We start from the raw sequence: 21,897 nt of genomic DNA, 5'->3' as shown, positions 1-21,897 counted from the left end.
ATTCAATAAGAAAAACAGTCTATTCTTGTGCGTACGATTGTACATTACTTCAAGGCTGTGCATGCTGCATCATGTAAACATATTTTATATATGTATATATATATATATACACAGTGTAAGATGTGCCACAGTATCTAGTCAACCAGAAAGCAATGACAGTATAATGCTGCGTACGTATGAGCACGTGTGTTGGCATATATGCAGATCTTTTCAAAATTTATTTTTAGTAAAAATGTGCTTGATTTTTAAAAAAACGATGGCTAATGAACATCTTGAGAAAAACACAATGATTATAAAATTTTGGTAATGTCCTTTGTGACAGTTTTCCATGAGCAGTATTGAGTCTCGGAATATTTTGGTTTAAAATAAGAAAAGTCTGAATATTGGAGTAAATCATTTCCATAGTTCTGTTTATCTAAATAGGCATGCATTATATAAAGATTTAGTGAAAGTGTAATCTGTTTTTCCACTAAAAGTGCTGTACTGTATAATGTTAAAAAGAAAGCACACACAAAAATGTTTTTCCTTCACAGATATGCTTCAGAGATTATAATTCAGTTCCATTGACGGCATTTGAAAACTCAAAATGTAAGTCATGGCACAGATGTTCTGAGGCACAAAGTCCTTGGCTTATTGGTCCCGCTTCAGAGAGAAATTCCCGCCGCTCACTCATGCTCTCTGCTCTCTGCTTTTGTCTTCAGAGATTGCAGTTTCTGCCTCCCATGTTGGCTCTCCTGAAGGGTTGTGCTGCCAGATAGCAGGCTTATTGTGTAAGGTGAAAACCAGTCTCTTTCAAAAGCAGCAGTCAGCTGCTCTACAATGGAGTCCTGCCCTTTCTGCTGGTTCTCCGATTCCTGAATCACCAGCCCGGCTCCTGCGTTTAAGGCAAACTCACTCCCAACCCAGTCCAGATTCCCTTTTTGAGAGAAAGTTTGAATATATAAGTGCAAAGTTTGAATAAACAAGTGCAGCACGCTAAATTGTATAGGAATTTACAAGTACTTATTTTGCCCTTTTACAAAGTCTTGATTTTGTTTTTGGGTTTTACTAGAATAGGTATTCATGCTTGAATGTTCAAAAAACACTTCACATTGTTGCAGCTCCTCTCTTCAGTCTGTCAGTAACGCTCTGTTTAGTTACTATCTCTATGAAGCCCCTCCTTCTGAAAAGCGCAATGTGCTCTGATTGGTTGGCTGGATCAGTGTGTTGTGATTGGTCAACTGCTTCGAGTGTGTTTTGGAAATGTGACAACACACCACTAACGCAACTCAACCAGGCCTCGCCCCTTTCATTTGCGTATGCTTTGGGCAGGAATTATTTAAATGAGGAATATTGTGATGAATATAATGTACGTTCCCGGAAGAAAACTTAAGACTACAACTGAGGCGTTTCAGGGAGTTCAGAAACATTGCTCACTGATATAGAGAATAACTTTGAGCTTTGTTACTCTGCAGAATGTTTTTTATGCTCAAAAAGAAACCAACGCATTCTCATCCTAGGGCGTCATATACTGACGCTTTTGACATTTCGTCTACATCGAACGCACATGGCACCCTTTAGCGTCAATATGACACGCACAGAGCTTTGTTCGGTTATGGGTAGGTTTAGGTCTGGGGTAGGGGTAGGGTTAGAGGCGCCTTCTGGCCCATATCTATCTGCGTCTCATATTGACGCTAAAGGGTGCCGTGTGCGTTCGATGTAGACGAAATGTCAAAAGCGTCAGTGTATGACGCCTTGGGATGAGAACGGGCTGAAAGAAACATAACACACTAAACATCTCAATAGATCCTCACACTACATCTGTTAATATGACGTAATGCACTTTGAACTAACATGAACAGACAATGAACAATAGTGTTTTATGAATTAACATTAACAAAGATTAATAAATGCAGTAAAAACACACATTGTTCATTGTTAGTTCATCTTAGCTAGCTGATGCATTAACTAATGTTAAGACTTAACTGTTTATTTTATTTGTTAATATGTTGTTGTTGTTGTTTTTTTGCCCATTTACACTTGTTATTTTACTCTACTTATTTTATTTTACTTATTTTGTATTGCTTTGGCAATGTAACATTTTTGTCCATTTATGTCATGCCAGTAAACCACAATCAATTTACTGTGTATGTGTGTCTGTGTGTCAGAGAGAGAGAGAGAGAGAGAGAGAGAGAGAGAGAGAGAGAGAGAGAGAGAGAGACTCTTACCAATGAATATTGCGTTGTCTGTCACCATAAATTTATTCTCATTTATCCTGTGTTGAAATCCTCCCATCTGCTCCTTGCCTCTGTAAAATCTCTGATTCAAAACAAACACACATATATATAAAATACAACCTATTGTAAAAATAGGATTAAATACAGTATGTGTTTGGGTGTGTGTGCACGTATATCAACAGATCAATAAAGTAGATTATTTCCTCACCACCTCTATAGAGCAGACTGGCAGTCCTGTGCAAAGAGCCTGCATTGATGTCATAAAGTTAAAGGTCAGCGGATGTGTACGTGTCCACAGACCGATTAAGAGACGAACTTTGACCTCCCTCAGTACTGCAGCCTCCCGGAGCATCTCATCTATTGGCGACCAGTATCTGAACCAAAAAAAATAATAAAAGTGATAAATCTCCAAAAGAACAATTTTGCCTATTTATAAATAGCTCTAAAGAGTTACACTTCAAAAAATCTATTCTTAGTATCCTTGAAACATCTTTCAAGACAAATTCATTTGAGAAGCAAAAACAAGACCTATCTTCAAAGAACCTATCTTGAATATTTAGATACACAAATATATATTTTTAGACAATGTATATAATTCATATTTTTTAAAAATAGATCATGACTTGATTCAGGAAACTTGTAAAAATTGGTAGATGTAAAAAAAATTAAAAAGCATAAAATATAGCATGCTTACTTAAGGAATATCTTAGCTTCACACAACACAAAAAGTTAAAAAAAAAATTTTTATTTTTTTTTGAAAAAAATTTCAATGTCTTTTATTTTGAAATGTGTATTGTCTTAAAGGGGTCATTTGATGCATTTTCATGTTTTCCTTTTTCTTTAGTGTGTTTTTTAATGCTTTATTTCCAAAGAATAGCATGTAACTTTCATATTACATCAGAAAAACATAATCACTTGCTTAATTAACAATTGATAAATAATTGCAAATTATACTTTGTTCTCAAATTGTTAATGTTAACAACATCAGCATTGCGTGACTACATTTAATGCCCTTCCGATATTATCCTTGTTTTCGCATTTTACAAAGGGTGAATCTCCAGTTGTCACTGGTGATTGTCGTTTGAACCTTTCTGGATCCGCCATCAAATTGATTAGTTTAATTATATCAAGTGCTGTGAGAAAAGGCTATAAATCTATAAATCCAACATCCTCACACACAATAAAGCCTACTAGCCGAGACTCTTTCTTTATGTGTACAGATGTGACGTAATGACACAAAGACATGCTCGAATTTCCCGCGGAAATCCACCAGTACCGCTGGAATTAAAAACATTATTACAAGCTTACCGCTTTGAATCGAGCTAAGGCAAGCAGATAGTTTTGAACACTGGCTGGTTATGTACTTGCTCAAAAATATATTTTGGATAATTTTTAACCCAAAAGAGTTATGGACTGCAGCTTTAAGCACTGTAAAATTCGGTTTGCCAATTGTGAATTTACATTTGTGAATATATTTGATATATATTGGATACATTTGCATAATGCCGCCCAAATGCATATGCAAAAAAGTAGGTGTGGCTTCAGTTATCATAGTAGTGTTGATTCTGCCATGCCATGGAGACGCTGTGTGTTTCTATGGGAAAGCAAAAGCACTGTATTTGGTCTTCCGAAAGTGGAAGCAATTAGGAATCAGATTTATTTACAGTGCATTTTACAGAGGACAGTTTCCTGAACCTGGGAGAGTACAAGGCCGGCTATGCACAAAGGCTATTTCTAAAAAAATGGGGCAATTCCCAACTTTGCTAGGGCAATCTGGTGCTTCCGAATCTGAGCCTGTAAGTATGTTTTATTATTTCTCAAAGTATTTGCTATTGACTGTTAAATGCAAAGTTTCGTGCGGTGTATAGAGTAACACATATTGTTCATAGACTGTGCATAGAGGAGCAACAGTAATGTACATTATGTGAGAAAAAAAAAGTAACATTAAAGCATATTACAATACACAAAATAATGATCTTTGAAAATAGCATCATACAGTATGACCCATTTAAGAAATGTTATCAAGGGTTTTTCTGATGGCAGTTCTTGCTTATCAATAACCCTCACTAAACCCTCAGTTTTTGACATCAGTTGTTAGTGCTGAAATGACCTTATGATTGCTGATCCTCTGAAGGTGCGGTTGACTAAGGGCAGGTAATCAGTTACAGAGATGTAGATGAATCTCTTTGCTTCTCGAATCACATGTCGTATAGCATCTATATCTCTGCTTCGACCCTTGGGGCAAAACAGATCTGGAGACGTCTATGAAGAAAAGTAGGGGGGAAAAGATAAAACAGCAGTTTTCTTATAAAAGTATTTTTTTTCCGCTTTAATTAGTTTGGCCGGCACACCAGAGCAAGGTAATGAGATGGCCGTCTGTGTACCTGTACATACATCATTGTCAGGAGAAGGATTTTATCACTGAGCTGGAAATGTCTCCCTGCAGCCTATAACATTACAGCACTATTCATTTGAATGGGATGATGGATGTCTCAGATGTGTTGAGTTAACATCCTGTTGCTGGAAGGGAGTCAAGATTCATTATACTCAAATTAGAATCCGATGGCCAGTGTCCTCACATGTGACGCAGCTGGGTGTGGAATAAAGTCACCGGGATAAATTACCTGCAGAAGAGTGATCTTTCCATAATCAGATAATATCCATTGGAACCAATGAAAGGGCAGTTTACATTAAAATATTTGTAATTAGATTGGACATAGACGTAAACATATTACAAACAGCATGGAACTGGGGAATTGAACTTGACATGTTTGTGTAGTAACATGTCAAATGTATTAGTAAGTACTGTCATGAATCTCATATTTTTCTTACACACAACTACCACCCCCACACACATTGAATATGTGGTTTACGGGAACTCTCCATAGGCGTAATGGGTTTTATATTGCACAAACTGTATATTTTAATCTATCCCCTTACACTAACCCTACCCCTAAACCTACCGATCACAGAAAGCCTTTGACATTTTTATTAATAAAAAATAAAAAAACAGTTTAGTATGTTTTTTTAAGCCATTTGGTTTACAGGGACACAGGAAGTGAACCATGTTTATGTTGTAATAAGATTATTATGTTGTAATGTCATTATTATGTTGTAATGTCATTATACACATTTGTGTCTTCATAAATCATACATACAAGAACACACACACACACACGTTTACTTAGCTGGGACATTGCATAGACTTCTATAGTTTTTTTATGCAGCTAGCTATAAATATATAATTTATATAGTTTATAAATACTACAAACTAACTCTACCAGAAAACTTTCTGCATTTTTACAATAATAATAATAATAATAATAAAAATCTGCATTTACTTTATTTTTATGCCGTTTTTACAAATGAGAATGTCCCCAAAAGGAGGTTTTGGGAGTCAGGTTTAGCTAACTTCTGGGTACAAGTTTTCCCCCAAAATATGGTTAAGTAGGTACACACACACACATATATATGGTTCAAATGTTTGGGGTCAGTGAGATTTTTTTTTTAATGTTTTTGAAGCCTCTTTTGTCATTATTTAATCAAATGCATTTATTTGAGATGAACTGGCACAGCTGATTGGTTCCTGCTGTATAAGTAGCCAATGAGCTCGCTGCTCAACCTTCAAATACTTGGTCAGCATTTGCCTTAGCAATGCAGTGTGATTTCAGAAACCCTCCACCTTCCCCAGCTCCACCTGTATAGATCTGCTCCGGGTAATTCATGTCCGCTGTATTGTACAGCCGCAGCGTGTCTTACTTGCTCACAGCAGCGTGTGGTGTATGTATTGGCATTAGCAAGTCCAGTACTTGCTCTGCAGCAGCAATAACCAACAGCAGCAGTAATAACCTCCTGTGTGTTGTAAGGATGCACTAAACACAGGTTACCTTGAAAGAATATATTTAATTTAGAGGGAAAAATGAATACAGATTGGCACGGCATATATCAGTCTCTGTCAAACTCTGCCTGAATGCAGGCCTCCGGGGGAAACCCCAAACATGGGTCTTAAAGGAACACACACCCAAACCATTACACAGCAGTCTAGCAGATCTATTCCGCCAAGACCAACCATATCAACATTGTCATATCCACCACATGACAGAAATGAGTTTCAGGATACTGAAGATAAGAGAATCCCTTTGTATTTTAAAAATAGATGTACACTGGCAAATCACCAGAGTCATACAAAGAAGAGAGATATTTATTGATCTCACCGACACATAAGCAGAAGCGTTTGTATTGTTGAGTGTGAGCTGGAGGGGCTTGTCTCTGCTGAACACGGCCGTGACTCTCTTGGACCAGATTGAAGGGATGTAGTCTCTGTACTGCAGCTGCCAGTAGAAAGAAAAGATCCTGTGCAGGTCCAGAGCCAGACAACTACAGTCGTACACTATCACCCCCAGCTCCTTCAGCTGAAACAAACAAGACAGGAACAAGAATCACAAAATCTCCATATGAAATGTGAAATACTTGAAAAGTGTGCTTGTGCTGTTTCTTCAAACTAAATACTTTGAGGCCACAGTAAATCGAAATACTTTACCTTGGAGAGTGCCTTCCAGCTCATGCCAGCACTGCCAATGTAAATGTGCTTCCTGTCCACTACCCAAAAGGAGGAAAGCAGTCTGCCTCTGGTGAGGGCCGTCAGGTTGACGTAGCGCTCTTCCGCATCTGGGAGAGACAGACAGCCATGTGGGGAATGGTTGGGGAACAGTTAAGCGCTCAACCTTGATGAGAGATCTGTCTGTCTGTCATTCAACTCTGGCAGAAACAATATTGCACATTTGTGATGTTTTGACCTTGTGCGTAGCCTTGGGGGACTGGAGCTGAGAAAAGCCCAAGGAGTTATGCCAGGTTATGACTGATGGATGCCTGTGTGTATGATTTTACAGCGTTTGCCTTGAGAGAACTGCTTTAGTACTTTATTCAGCCCTTCGGCAGACAGAAATCAATGCATCACTAAACATGAGAGATTTGAATTCACTTACAGCGTTCAGACAAGCTTTTCAGTTCGATGGAATCGAGCTGGTCACTGACAATCTTTAATTTGACACCTCGAGACTTCAGGCTTAATAATCTCTGAAACAAATACTGACCCTAGAAAATAGGAAAATATTTCATAATATTAGTCCCATATGAAATATATGCCAATGACAATAAATCAGACTTTTTAGATGTAGAATTTATCGGTATGATCATAGGAAGTATATGCACAATATATCCGTACTACATTGGTTATTGGCCAATATTATTATTTTTTTAGATTTTTAAAAATTCTGATATTTTGTGCATACTCATTTCCCCACTCATATTGGTAAACATTATGAGATGGCAGGAAAAAATATATTTAAATGCCTTTGCATTCTCTCACAAAACTATTTCGTTCCCCTGAGAAACTTTGCATTCTCTTGCAAAATGATTGCGCTTCCACGACCAAACGCAAAAGCATTGCAATATTTTTTCCTCCCATCCATATCCTTTCATGGGCTCCATAAATGTGGACTTAAAACCACTAATAACTTCATAACATCGTAAAATGAAATCTTTAGCAAAATCCCAAAATAAATATCCTCTGTACAGTAGCATTCAAAATGATTGATTTCAGCTTGAATTGCTTAATTATAAATAATAAATAGGATCAGAATTTTAATATCAGTCCATCCCTAATTATAAAGGTAAACCAAATCACATATTTTAGACATACAGCTTATGAAAAATTATAATAACTATACTGCTACAATGCAGCACATCAATAAAAAAGAAAAGAATCACTTCAAGTGTTTATATGCATATTTTCCCATCAACTCTACTAGGGTAAATGCAGGCTGACTAACCTGATACGCAGAATAAAGCCGTGACTCCTGATCGACGGAGGTCAGACCCCAGTATGGGGACACGATCTCAATTGACATTTTTGCTTGGTCCAAAAGGTGGTTGAGACCCACGGTGAGAGAAACATGGTTTGAACTATTGAATGACAGCTCTCCTGGGATGTTCTCCACAAGGACAATGCTAAAAGCACATTGATGTCAGAGATGTTAGTTTGCTGGATATATTCCACAGTTTTATGCACAACATCAGGGCTTGACACTAACTTTTCAAAAGTTTTCCAAAGTTACTAGCCTCAGCATTTTCACTAGCCACAATTTTGACATAGATACCATGGTGAAAAACTTTTTAATATCATCTCATAATTTGGTAGCAGGTATATTAGGTTGCTGTCACTTTAACACCTGACGCACGGATCCATTACAATGTTACACATGCATTTTCTTTCCTTATGTTCAAGTAAAACATAACTGATTGTGTTTACATGAATACTTGCCAAGACTGGAATTGTGATATTATTTTGTGTGTATTTGACTGTTTAAGTTCAATAAGCAGAGAAAAAAAACTCAATTTAGTACTGAGAGGCGGCTTTATGTGAGCGCACTTTGGGTGTGAGCACAAAATCAGCGGGAAAGAGTAAAATTATGCGCAATACCTTCAATCTCACGCCGAAATTCAAGCTCTGTAACACCAACAATATTCATCCGAAGCAAATGAGTGAGTGAGGCGAAGCGGTTTGTGTGTAAACTCGCTATCAGAGAGATGAGAGAGGTATCTCTCTCAACTGGTATCGTGTATCTGTTCTGTGGAAAATGAGTATTGGAAGCGTTTAAGATATTTCAGTTTTGATGTATGTATCGAAAAATCTATTTTTGACCATTATGTATAGGCCAATATTATACATAAAATTCAAAGTCAAAGTGCCTAGGAGTGACTGTGTTCCACACCACTGCTGAAATCCACCCCCATTTGGCGGGTTGGCGCGTGTTAATGTCAAGCCCTGCACAACATATTGATGCCAACATGAAATCGAAATTGACCCTATTTACTTTCTTAATGCATATGTCTGATCTTATCGTGTTGCACATTATTTCTAAAAAAAAAAACTGTTGGGCAAGCAATTAAGTCTTAAAGGAATGGAAAATGATAATGATTTTGGATAATGAATTGGATTGCATTCCAATTATTCATTTAGCAGTTCTAAACCCATTCGAATTCCTTTCTACCATGGGCACTAAAGGTAAATTATGGCAACTCGTTTTAATATTCATTATAGAAAATGAATGAGAAATTCCATACAAATTCCATAAAAAGCTAAATAAAGCTAGCCCTCACAACTAATGCACAATATTTCAAGTCCTGTGTGAGGAACAGACCAAAATTTTACTTGGTATTTAGTGAAAATTTGCCCTATCTCTCTTTGGGAGGTTCATGAGAGAAGCAGCGATTGTCGCTTCATTAATCAATTATTATTTTAGTCAGATCTTTTCTTCCAAACGGTCAGTTCATTTCACAATGGTCTAAAATGATTTGATCATGGTTAACAGCTCACTGGAGGGCAGGGTTATTATCCTTAACCAAAACTAAACCTAAACTGAAACAAAAGCTAAAAAAAAAAATACTAAAAAGTAAACTAACATTTTTAAAACATATTCAGAATGTCTTTTGTTCTACGGGTTTGGAATAACATGAGTAAATGATGACAGAATTCTCACTTTTGTGTGAACTATACTTTTAAGTCAGCTGTAAAGTTTAAAACTATTCCAAATGAAGATGATACACTGCCAAGAAGCAATTAACTAGCTCATGTTGGCTGAAAGTACAAAACAGAGCTGAATATGTGGTGCTCCATTGTGTACTTTTTGGGTCTTTTTATACACTGCGTGTACTGTAGCAAAGAACAATCAGGGTATGATCTATAAGGACTGCTTCTTACCGACAATCTTTGCTGCAGTTCTCCTCAGTGACACCATCCTCATCCTCTCCCCAGACGTCCACAGCAGAGAAAATTAAAGCGACCAGGACAGCAAAGCAGCAAACCAGTGCAAACACAGCAATACACCTCTGCTGGGACTGTAGAAGACATACAGAGAGAAGGCCTGCCAGTCACATCTTTTAGATATAAGGTTTATGAGAAGGCAGAGGCTATTTACACTAAATGCAAAAAGCTGTATTTTCTTTGCACTATGTGTAAAAAGTTGTTAGATGCTATTTATACTACAATACCTCGCTGTATTGTAGTACTGTACATTTTAAAACAGTATGCAATAATGACGACGTATTTTAGTGTATATGATTACATTTATTAAAATCATAAACAAATGCTGCCTTTTTGGGACACTACTTGTCCCTAAAGCCCACCACTAACCCTACCCGTTAAACACTTTATTCCCACTATTCTATACCCGTTAGCCACTTTATTTCCACTTTTCAAATATTTTCTTCATTTTTATTTAAAATAAACACCTGATATGCGATGAGAGAAGTATAAGTTTGGAAAAAGGCGGATTCGAACTTGGGTTGGTCGTGCCAAAAGCTAATGCCAGCCACTTTATTCTTTACACCACTGCTACTGTTATCAGATGTGTTTCTTCTTTCAACCAGGCATTGGTGGGCAGAGTTAGAGTAAATATCCTCTGCCAAAAATGCAGACTATCTGCACTTGGTGTGAAAAGACACTCCGTTAGGATAACATTGTCTTGACTTATTTAAGTTATTATTAATGGGTTTTTGATTTCGGTGACAGTTCAAATTTGAAGGGTCAAGATTTATGTTAGGCCTATTAAAAATTCTACTTCTCTGGAATCGGTTTCCAGTTATAATTTCATTTTATGACTGAGAGAGAATGATAGAGAACATCTGTCAAATTTCCTCCTGAATTGTATTATACAGAAGGATGCCTTTTTTCTTAAAAAAGAGAGCTTTTCTTGTATGCTTGGTAGATTTTTCTAAGGTCTTAAGTTATTAATGTTCGTGAGTGTTCTCGCTACGCAGCATTCTCTCCAAACCACTGCTGTAAACAAGCATCAGCATGAAACCGAGGAAAGTGTCTATTAATATTGATGTGGTCAATGGATAAAACGTGGTGTGCTGTAAGCCGGTAGTTCTCATCTGGTGGGTTCGCTGATGGTCAAGGAAAGAACAATACTATAAGATCAGCAGTATACATTATCATTCAAAAGTTTAGGGTCAGTATTTGTATTATATTTGAAAGAAAATAATACTTTTATGAACAAGGACGCATTAAATTGATCAAACGTGACAGTAAAAACATTTCTAATGTTACAAAAGATTTCGGTTTCAAATAAAGATATTCATCCAAGAATCCTGGAAAAGAGTATCACTGTTTTCACCAAAATATTAAAGGGGTCATGCCGTGAATTTATATATATATATATATATATATATATATATATATATATATATATATATATATATATATATATATATATATTAGTTTTTTTGCACAAAAACTAATATATATGTGGAAAAACAATTATTTTCAACCCTCATTCTGACCCTTTGTCTGAAATGATCTGTTTTTAAGGCACGGCTCCTTTAAAGCTTGTCAGTAAACGGTCACTGTTATGATTGGCTAACGTCATTGCATAGGAAACAGTTTGTTGCACGCAGGTAAGTGTTTTGATATTGAATACATTATCCATATAAAATATATAGAGAATGGCTTACTGTCACGTTGTCAGTTTATTTTGATTTCTTGCCTGTGTTTGGTTTATCTGTTAATTAGTTCAGTTCTGTCGTTCTCTGCCCCATTGTCTCCATGGTTTCTGATTTGATTTGAGTTTCAGTCTCATTAGTTCATCCGTTTGTCTATTTAAGTCCAGTGATTCTATCAGTGGTTTGTCAATTATGTTGAGCTCAAATTTATTTTAATATCAAGAATCTAAAAGGCGTGGATGATGCCTGACACCTACAGGAACACTACAGTTGGTTTTATGACTAAGTCATTCTCTTCAAATGCTACTGAAGTTTAGAAACGTGTACGTCCATGTCGTATGTAACTTTAGAGACAGTCTCTAACGAACTTCCAATGTCAAGCCAACTTTACACAAGTTTATCACTGGGAAACGCTTAGCGTGAAACTTTGCACATAACGTTCATATTCTGAGTCCATCTGCTTGCCTGTAGCCTATATATAGTATAGCCAACATCACCAATAAGGTGCGAGTTTGGTCTTTTATATTACTGTATTTAGTCCATTAAGCTACGTTAAGTGTTTTATATACCCTGACGGCAGGGGAATCCTGGAGTATGGCATATTGAGGGAAACCCTAGTACTGCAGCACAGCGCTGTGATATAAAGTTAAGGAAACTAAACATCCGAGAGAAATATGTCTACCTCAGACTTAACGTTTGATCTGTACATCAGCATCGGTGAAAAGCGTTAAAATCTCGTTCAAGGTAGAGAAAGCTGCTTACATGTAGCATACACAGGGAAAGTAGAAGTGAAGACATTGAATTAAACATAAACACAGCTTTTGTGTCTTTATCAGCTTTTCTTTATATATACTGGCTCTGATAATCATCACAAAAACTTCCCGCTTGCTCCATTTCTGTGAATTCGTTATAAATGAAATGAATGACTCTCTAACTGTTGCTATAGTCTTCGTCAACAGCCGCTTGCACCATCTACTGGTGAGCCGACTAACAGCAGATGGAGATAATGAATCGGTAATCTACCGCTATTCCTCCAGTTCCCGGATGTAAAATGTTGAATTTTCTGTCGAATTTGAACCACTGAATTTGTGAAAGCAAATTTGTAAAGCCAAATAAAATGGACAGAAATTTGCCAGTCAAATATTATAGGTTGTATATTTGAACAGAATGAATATTTTGGAAGTGAAATCTGAAAGGTGAATATGGATTATTAAATTTCAGCCCATAAAAATGCAAGCCCTAAAAATACAATTCATTAAAATGCAAGCACGGTTAATGCAATGCATATTTTTTCACGTTGTGCAATTCAAAAAGCTTTTTTTGTTGCAAAAACATTTGGCATTTTTTTACTTCCATAGAATAGAACCTATAAAAAGAGACTGTTTTGGGGCATATTCACTTATATAAAGAATTTATATAAATAATTATTTCAGTGTATTAAGGACTTTTTTTGTTTACTTTTGTACAAAAATGAACTGTAAAATATGAGTCCTGAAGCAATACTATTCGAGAACCACTGCTGTAATGAACACAGAACTTTTAATTTCCCCTCCAAAAAAAAGTGCACACTCGACGTTTGCTTACGACGCAGCCCTTCACTGAACATTTCTCCCCTGAGAGAGATTGTCTCCCTTCCCATCTGCTGGCCTCCATCAGAGTATACCGGCTTTACAGCTGTCTGCTGAGTGACATATACATCATATGATTTTCCTCTGGAGGAGACATGCAAAGTGAAGTTTAATTAAAAAGCAGGGAGTGCACCACCTCAAAGCGTGCAGATTACTGCAAAGTAGGCTATTAACCTTCTTGCCATAAAAGCAGATTTGGTCAATTAGTGTCGCTTTCTTTACCCTTACACACTCATGTACCGTCATGATTGACTTTACTTTATGTTTGGATTCCCACAGATCCAAATGTTGGAACTTTGAGGTAACAAAAATATTTTTGACATTTGAGATGTTATTGAAGCTGTAGCCTATCCTTTTTTATTTGATCTCAAAGGACGTTTGAATATCAAGTTTGGTTTAAAATCATATCAGAAACACTGGGAAAAACATGTAATGTGATTTTGCCAAGTAAGACATGTTCCTGTCCAAAAATGTTGCCCTAACCATATCCCTTCCCCTAAACCTACCCCTATAGGTTATCCCTATGTATAACACTGACTGATGTTGAAGCACCTAACCCTGGTTGTAAGCTTAAACTTTAAATTTGTCCCTCAAATATGATTGGTTGATTGGAATGTTGTTCCAGGATCAACAAAGATGTTGATCCAGGACAACCTGATCTCACCGCAATTCGTACGAATTCATACGACCTCACTTGTACGAATTTGTGCGTTTTTTTGCTAAATCGTACATATTTTATGAGTTGCCTAATTCGTACGAATTATCTACCCATGACCCCGGCCCGAAACCTCTCGGTTTAGACAAAAGACAAAAAGAATTAGCCACTCTCGTACTCGTACTGAGATAGCGCTGTCCAGGAACATGTTGTACTTGATATCACGTTTACCTAACACTAAAGTGCCATTCAAAGGTCTTGGGATCTCTCAGACCCTATAAGAGAATGTGAAATTTTGAAATGAAATCAATCAGGAGTCAATTAGTGTTTCAGTATTTTCTTTTTTTTCTAGAAGCTAAGAGCAAATCCAGCAGTAATCAAAAAATATGTCAGATTTATGCCACCGTAATAAAAATTAAACCTTTGTCTTGCCGGTGGCGATGGAAGGATTAAAGTTGTCTGTAGACAGAGACTTTCTCTGCCTGAAGGGAAATCCTGTCAAATGAATGCTGTGTTTGCACTGAGCTTTCTGTGCTGACGCTTTTGAGTGACACGACGATGTGCTGCTCCTTCCAACCTTATCTGTTACTTTTCAGAGTTCAGCCTTGCCGAGTTAAGCGTTCTGACATACAATCAAAAATGCCTGACATGCAGCTTAGTCAGGCTACTGTAAACCATGCTGTATTTGCGAATCAACTTGTGAGGAAAAATTATTTTTGTATGGGTAATTCTTTCTAAGAAGTCAAGTCACCTTTATTTATATAGCGCTTTTTACAATACAGATTGTTTCAATGCAGCTTTACAGTAATAACAGGAAAATAATGCAACAAAGTTTGTTCCTGCTGTACAGCAGATCTAGAAGAAAATAATGTCATAGTCCAGCTTAATAAATGTCCAGGTCATCATATATCACATTATATTATATTATATTACATTATATTAGATATCATTATATAACTATTTTTAAGACAATTTTTGCATTCTGCCATTGTGCCATTATTTTCATAAATATTTTCATATATATATATATATATATATATATATATATATATATATATATATATATATATATAATAAAAAAAAAAAAATATATATATATATAATATAAAAATTAATAAAGAATTACCCAATTACTCATAATTACCAGATACATAGTAAGATTAGCAGATTCGGCATTATTCTCTTTGGCAATTGATTGTGTGTGTGTGTGTGTGTGTGTGTGTGTGTGTGTGTGTGTATGTATATATATATATATATGTATATATATTTATATATATATATATATATATATATATATATATATATATATGTATATATATATATATATATATGTATATGTATGCATGTATGTATGTATATGTATATGTATGTATATATATATATATATATATATATATATATATATATATATATATATATATATATATATATATATATATATATATATATATATATATATATATATATATATATATATATATATATATATATATATATATATATATATATATATATTCCCCTCTTCTTTTGGGGAGAGCTGAGCAAAATATAATCAAATTTCAATTTAAATGCAGACACTTTCTACAGGAAAATTCTGATGGGGTTTTAAGAGCCTGAAGAAAAAAAGTTAACCCTCACCTTCATGATGTTCTCCTGAGTGCCAGAGCCTGGCATAACAGCATTTAAGTTCCTTCAGACTTCAGGAAACATGGAAAACGAGACGCTAGTGCATTTCATCATTGTAGTCTCCTTGGTAACATGTCCTGCTCAGCCTCTCTCTTACGCTCATCACTGTAATGGAAGTGCAGGTTCCCGGAATGATCTAGCCGGTGAGAGATGGTGTGCCTTTTGTTTTAGCACCCTGAGCTCATGCATGCTTCCACTGGCTGTGTGGTTTCCTCGCCTCAACTCCATAGTGATGGAGACAGAGAAAGAGAGAGGAGGAGAGAGAAAGGCACGGTCCACTCCCTCTCTCGAAACATCCAATGCTGGGCTAACACAGAACAATCCCCCTCCCTTCTGCATCTTTCTCACCTGCCCTGTGAAGCAAAACTCTCCTGGCAGAGTGCAAATGGATTTGGCATCAGCAGAAGAAAGACCAGATAAAAAAAAAAAAAAGACATGTTATAAAACACAACCTTCTGACTCCAAGCATCTCTAAGGTATTGTCTCTTTTCCTTGCAGTACGGCAGAGGGAAAGTTCAGCGCAAGCATAAATGAGCCTGACACGTTCCCTATAAATAATTCAGCATCGCTACAACTGGCTGGTTGGCTCGTGAACTAATCTATCAAGTAAGTTGTTTATTAGAGTCGCCGGTATGAGACTCAGGCAATCTGAGAATCTTAATAACCGAATTCTCTTATAGGAAAGAAACCCCCCAGAGGAGATCTCTTTAATATCTGTCTTCTCTTAGACAGAAAATTACATTAAATGGAAAGCAAATGGAGACTTTTGCTTCGCACTGATCTGAACTGACTCCAGTGCATGGTTTCACTCTCACGTTTGCTTCACTTTCAGATGAGATCTCAACAATGTCTCAAACTGTGCTCAGATTTTTTCAGATTTATTCACATTTTTTTTCAAGCTCTACATTCTTACTCTATTATTAGAAAATTGTCTCATTTAAGCAGAAAGTGTTATTTTTACTATTATCTATATATTTTTTATAGTATTTATTTATTCATATTTTTAATTAGCTTTTATATATATATATATATATATATATTTTTTTTTTTTTTTTACTTATGTACTTTTGTCCTTTTAATTAGTTTTTGTTGTGCTTTTTTTTTTGCATATAAAATAAAACCTTTAGCTGTAGTTTGCCTTTTTTACCAAATAATTTTGTCAGATAAATACCATACTCAAGTTTAGTGTTTTGTTCTTCCTTCATACACACACACATTTTTGCATGCCGGGACACCATAGGAAGCGGGAGTGCTGGTGGACCAGCTAAAGCAGCTTAGTTTTGCTTGAGAAAAGCCTGACTATGCTGGTCCACCAGCTAGACCACAGCACTATACCAGCTCTAACCAGCATAAACAAGCCTGGACCAACATGCAATTCATGCGGGGTTATGCTGGATTTTTCAATAGGGTGGCTGGTCGGCTCACATGATGCAAAAAGGGCAAGTGAGCTTTCTCAGGAATCACTCCTCAGATGTTCCTGGCACACTATAGGAAAGGAATGGAGCATATGCTACGTACAGCGGGAGACTCTCACCTCACTTATGCTCTGTTAATTACTGCCTTTACTCCTGAGACACAGATGACCTCTATCACTGGGATTTGTATCATTGCTTAACAAGATAATGCACACTCTTCCTGTGATTACAGAGTGGAGTTTGTTGAGTAAGCGTATTTAAAAGCAACTAATTCCCCATCTTGACCACTTTAGAGTCAGCAAAAGCCATCTGAATAAACCCAATGTTGATAGGCCACAAGACTTGATCGCACTTACAGCAGGGATACATTGAGGAAAACTGTCATGTTGGACAGGAGATATATGCACCTGTGTTTTGGGACATCGTTGCATAACTTTTCAGTGAAGGATAAAGAGAGCAAAACGAAATGGGAATGAACCTGCCCGTCTGAATAGAGGTCAATGTCAGCATGACGTTCATTAGTTACAGCTGAGCCCCTCACCTCAAAACGCCAAGCACTCCATCACTGCACAGCAGCTGCACTTACTTACAGCAGAGCGCAGAAGTAAAGTGTTTTTTATGATTCAAAAAGTGAATTTTAATTGGGAGAGTAAGGCATTTTGTAGAAGTGTTGAGTGCTGCTGACTGGGTGCCAAAGAAGGTAAAAAGGAGAAAAGAAAAGAAAAAAGAAAAGAAAAGAAAAGAAAAGAAAAGAAAAGAAAAGAAAAGAAAAGAAAAGAAAAGAAAAGAAAAGAAAAGAAAAGAAAAGAAAAGAAAAGAAAAGTGTGTTTGCATCTCTATTACCATATCTCATTCAATTCATGGCTCCATAAATAACTTTTTAATGTCCATGGAGCCTTTCCATTCCACGAAAGATAGACAATATAGTTGAAAAGGGTTTTTTCGATTATTAAAATGTTCGAATTAAGAATTTTTATTTTCTTCTAAAGTCCCTATGAAATCAAAATGTATATTTTTTTTAAACCTTTATATGCTTCGCATTTAGAAAATATAAGCATTAAAATTTATAGTCTCTCACTTCCGCCAATATGAATCAATGATTTTGATGACATCACTCTGCACTTCATCTTCTCATCAGTTTTTCCTGTCCAATCAAATGCTCTCTAGAATCTAAAGCCCACCTACAAATTAGACGCTTTGTAAATAGACGCTGAAACTGCAGCTGAAACCGGTGACTTGTTCACACAAATACAATTTTCTATATGGTGAATGGCACATAGTGCACTATAGGGGATAGGGAACGATTCAGACAGTGTAAATATGCTTTCGCATACAGTCTGCTCTGATCCAGAGACACAACGGCACAGAGCGCGTCCGCGCATACCACAAAACCTATCGGAGCCATTTGAATAGGCTCTATGCACGAACGCTGCTGACGTATTTCCGGTAGCATCTCAGCCGGCGTCTTTACTTCCACATAGCGCGTTCTATAGGACAATTCACTTTAATAAAATTCATTTTCTCAGAAACGGAGACAACGATTTTAGAAACTGATTAGCTAGTCGTAGGGCTGGGCAAAAAATCGATTTAATCGATTTATCGATTTTGTAGTGTAAAACGATTTTTATTTTGCAAACTCGAGTTTTTTTGCCACAATAGTTTTTTCGGACTTTTCCGCGTTTCGTCCTTGTGCGTTACCATAGCGCGATATGAGCCAGCCGGCCCCCGCCCCGCGTAACCATAGATACTAAAAGAAGCGCGTAACACAATCAAAACAACATGGCACCTGAGGAATAAATATCGCGAAGAATGGGAGAAGTGCAGCCGGCTCCGTAGCGAAAACGGCTCCTCTAACACACCTGCTAAAAGCAAATTACACTTCCTGAGAGCTTTACAAACTGTGTGCCTTATAAGAACGGAGCGCGATGGAAAGCGATTACAGAGGCGATCACGTTTTATATAGCCACAGACATGCTGCCAATTTATTCTGTCGAAAAGCGAGGTGTTTTGTTGTTATAGATAAAAGTTTACATTTGTTCACTCTTTGAGCAGGCTATGTCTGCCACATGCATGTTTCATTTTTTATATTCACAGTTCACACTATACTGAGAAGAGTTTATTTTTTTAATTGTAATGTTATATGTTACAAAATTTGTAATTATCTGATTTCTTGAACAGAAAATTTAAGCTACTGTGAAGTTATTGCACTTTTGCTTAAACCTGGGTTAAAGCCACTGATCTATATAATGTCATTCTATATAGATCAGTGGTTAAAGCTTGAAATTGTTGAATGACAGAGCCTCATTTACTTTTTGTTTTGGGATTCTACGCATTTTAACTCTTGAGGACAGTCATAGCAATAAAGTTGCACTTTTCACACAATATCTGATGTCTGCAGTCATTTAAGTTTATTGAAAAAAAAAATCGAAAATCGAATCGAAACTCGAATTTTTCTTTAAAAATCGAAGATTTTTTTTTAGGCAAAATCGCCCAGCCCTAGCTAGTCGGATTTCGCGCGATATGAGAGAATACTCGCCTCAAAGTTGTTGATGTAGCTCGGAAATTATAATTTAAAGAACTTCTCTTTCTTACTCATATGTGTGACAGTTAACTGCCTCACAATATTGTTAACATCATTCACGTTAACCGCTGGAAGTTCTTGTAAACAGAGAGTGTAATTTGCCATTATCTCCACCTAATGCAAAAACGGCTTCTGACGCAGCACCGGATGTAACTGGGCGGGCTGAGACAAAACGCGGAAGCGATCGTGCATAGAGCATAGATATCATATAAAGGGCTTAAGACATCTAGCCTTTATATGATATATATGGCATAGAGCCTATTTGAGCTGCGATAAGCGAAACGCTTAAAAAAGGGGAGGAGCTGCTCGATGTTCCGTCTTGTCTTCCCGTTTCAGGGGAAATTACGTCAACACACTGATAAAACTGCACGTTTCAAGGCACTTCAATGGGCCTTTAAAGACGGCTCACTGAAAGGTTCCTAATCCTAACCCCCCCCCCCCCCCCAAAAAAAAAAAACGCTTTTAGAACCTTTATTTTTAAGAGTGTACTTAGTGTTAGGGATTTTAACAAACCCTCTAGTATTAAAATTTAACATGGAACATGTCCTGCAACATTTATGAAATGGACTTGAATGATAAAAAACAAATCCCATATACTGAAGGCCAAGCCCTATCTAGAAACCTGAAATTCATTTGACTTGGAACATTAAGCAACCACTTAGCAACTCCCTAGAAACCATCCAGAACACCTTAGCAACTGCATAGCACAAGCTTGGCAACCACCACCAACACTTTAGCATTGTGGTGAAGCGTTTTACACAGGCTAAGAGCACTCAATGTCTTCAGAAAATGTAAAAATGTATTTTATAACTGTACAAGTCCTATGTTGATACTTGTGGGAGAATGTTAGAGAGATAAAATGTAGCCTACTGAATAAAAAACTGAACGAAAAAAAGGAGGCTGATGGCCCAGACAATACTAGGTGAGTCATTTCTCCAGGGAGAGGTGGCGCAGACATGATGTAGCCTATAAGAGAAACTTAACTGTCCTTCTCTGACAGAGTACCCTTATGGCCAGAAGGAAAACTTATTTTTAGGCATTGGCACTGCATTAAATACTACACAAAAACAGTTTAGAACCTAGCAGAAAGATCCACACATTTCTAAAGATCTGTCAAAATTGCAGGCTAATGAAATTAATTAAATTAAATGCAATTAAACAAATATATCAACATTTTCTGAGAAAAGCCCCCAAACAGCCTAAAGACAATTTGAAGGCAGAGTGTGGAAGATGAGTAGTAAAAAACTAAATTCAACCCCTTGCACAGTATTGTTTCTGGCTTATAAAATGCAGGCCTAAGTGAGGTAAGTGTGGTTTGGAGATGTGTCGCCTGTAGTAGCAGCTCTGAATTCAAAGCACGATTAATCTGATACTTACTTGCAAGAAGAACAAGGTGGTAATTCGTACTTTGAAAACGCTAGCCATAAATACTTCAGCAAAGTCATTGCAGAGCCGTCGCGCATCAGTGTTGAGCACATGATTCAGATTCACTTGTTCACTTCCTGAACGAATCAGCGCTTTTGAACGAATCATTTGAATGGAGGATTTAATCTCATTAAGATTAGTAACTTGTCTGTCTGTCCACCCATATCTATCATAGGCTTTTATAAATGTAACTAAAAGAACTTCCCAGCGTGGTGAGTTTAAATTTGTTAAACTAAGTTTAATATGTATTTGTAATAATACAGCGACTGTTTTAGAAATCTGTATTGACAGTTGTATCACACATAGGCTATGTGATGTGATATTTTGGAGGATATGCCTATCTTTGATTTATTAGCGTATAGGCCTACTTTAATGTTTATTATCTAAAGCTGATGTTATAATGTTTGGAGTAATGTATTTGGTTGGTTATGTAAATATTACTGGATATTAATTGTGAATTATTTTGTTACAGTTTGAGCACAAACATAAATGTGGACGTAAATACTCCCAACTCGAACTAAATTACTACAAAAACTTAATGTGTAGCCTACATTGTGAGTTCTGCACAAGAGGAATAAAAGACAAAAAACATGATCCAAGTTATTTTATGGGTAACATAGATGATTCAATCTCACTCATCAAGACACTCGTCACTTGATGCCACCTACTGGCGTAGTAACATTTGTCTGGAACAAACGCACACAAATATACATTACATACTGTGTGTGTATATATATATATATATATATATATATATATATATATATATATATATATATATATATAT

General features: G+C 36.5%; 1 protein-coding gene across 1 annotated transcript in view; it reads right to left on the bottom strand.

Moving 5' to 3' along the window:
* Positions 1 to 665: 665 nt before the first annotated feature.
* Positions 666 to 21,897, bottom strand: part of pld5 (phospholipase D family member 5) — a gene marked incomplete at both ends in the record, with an annotated part of 31,007 nt that continues 9,775 nt past the window's right edge. The window contains 9 exons of the mRNA XM_081379748.1: positions 666 to 916; positions 2,208 to 2,298; positions 2,425 to 2,590; positions 4,327 to 4,478; positions 6,431 to 6,628; positions 6,757 to 6,884; positions 7,202 to 7,310; positions 8,048 to 8,225; positions 9,979 to 10,115. Of these exons, the coding sequence (XP_081235874.1) occupies positions 666 to 916; positions 2,208 to 2,298; positions 2,425 to 2,590; positions 4,327 to 4,478; positions 6,431 to 6,628; positions 6,757 to 6,884; positions 7,202 to 7,310; positions 8,048 to 8,225; positions 9,979 to 10,115 (1,410 nt within the window). The remainder of the gene's footprint in view (positions 917 to 2,207; positions 2,299 to 2,424; positions 2,591 to 4,326; positions 4,479 to 6,430; positions 6,629 to 6,756; positions 6,885 to 7,201; positions 7,311 to 8,047; positions 8,226 to 9,978; positions 10,116 to 21,897) is intronic.

This window comes from Scardinius erythrophthalmus, assembly GCF_964197995.2.
Source record: "Scardinius erythrophthalmus genome assembly, chromosome: 12".
In the NCBI taxonomy this organism is placed as follows: Eukaryota; Metazoa; Chordata; class Actinopteri; order Cypriniformes; family Leuciscidae; genus Scardinius; species Scardinius erythrophthalmus.
Note: the sequence above shows the minus strand (reverse complement) of the source record. Positions and strands in the feature narration are given on the sequence as shown.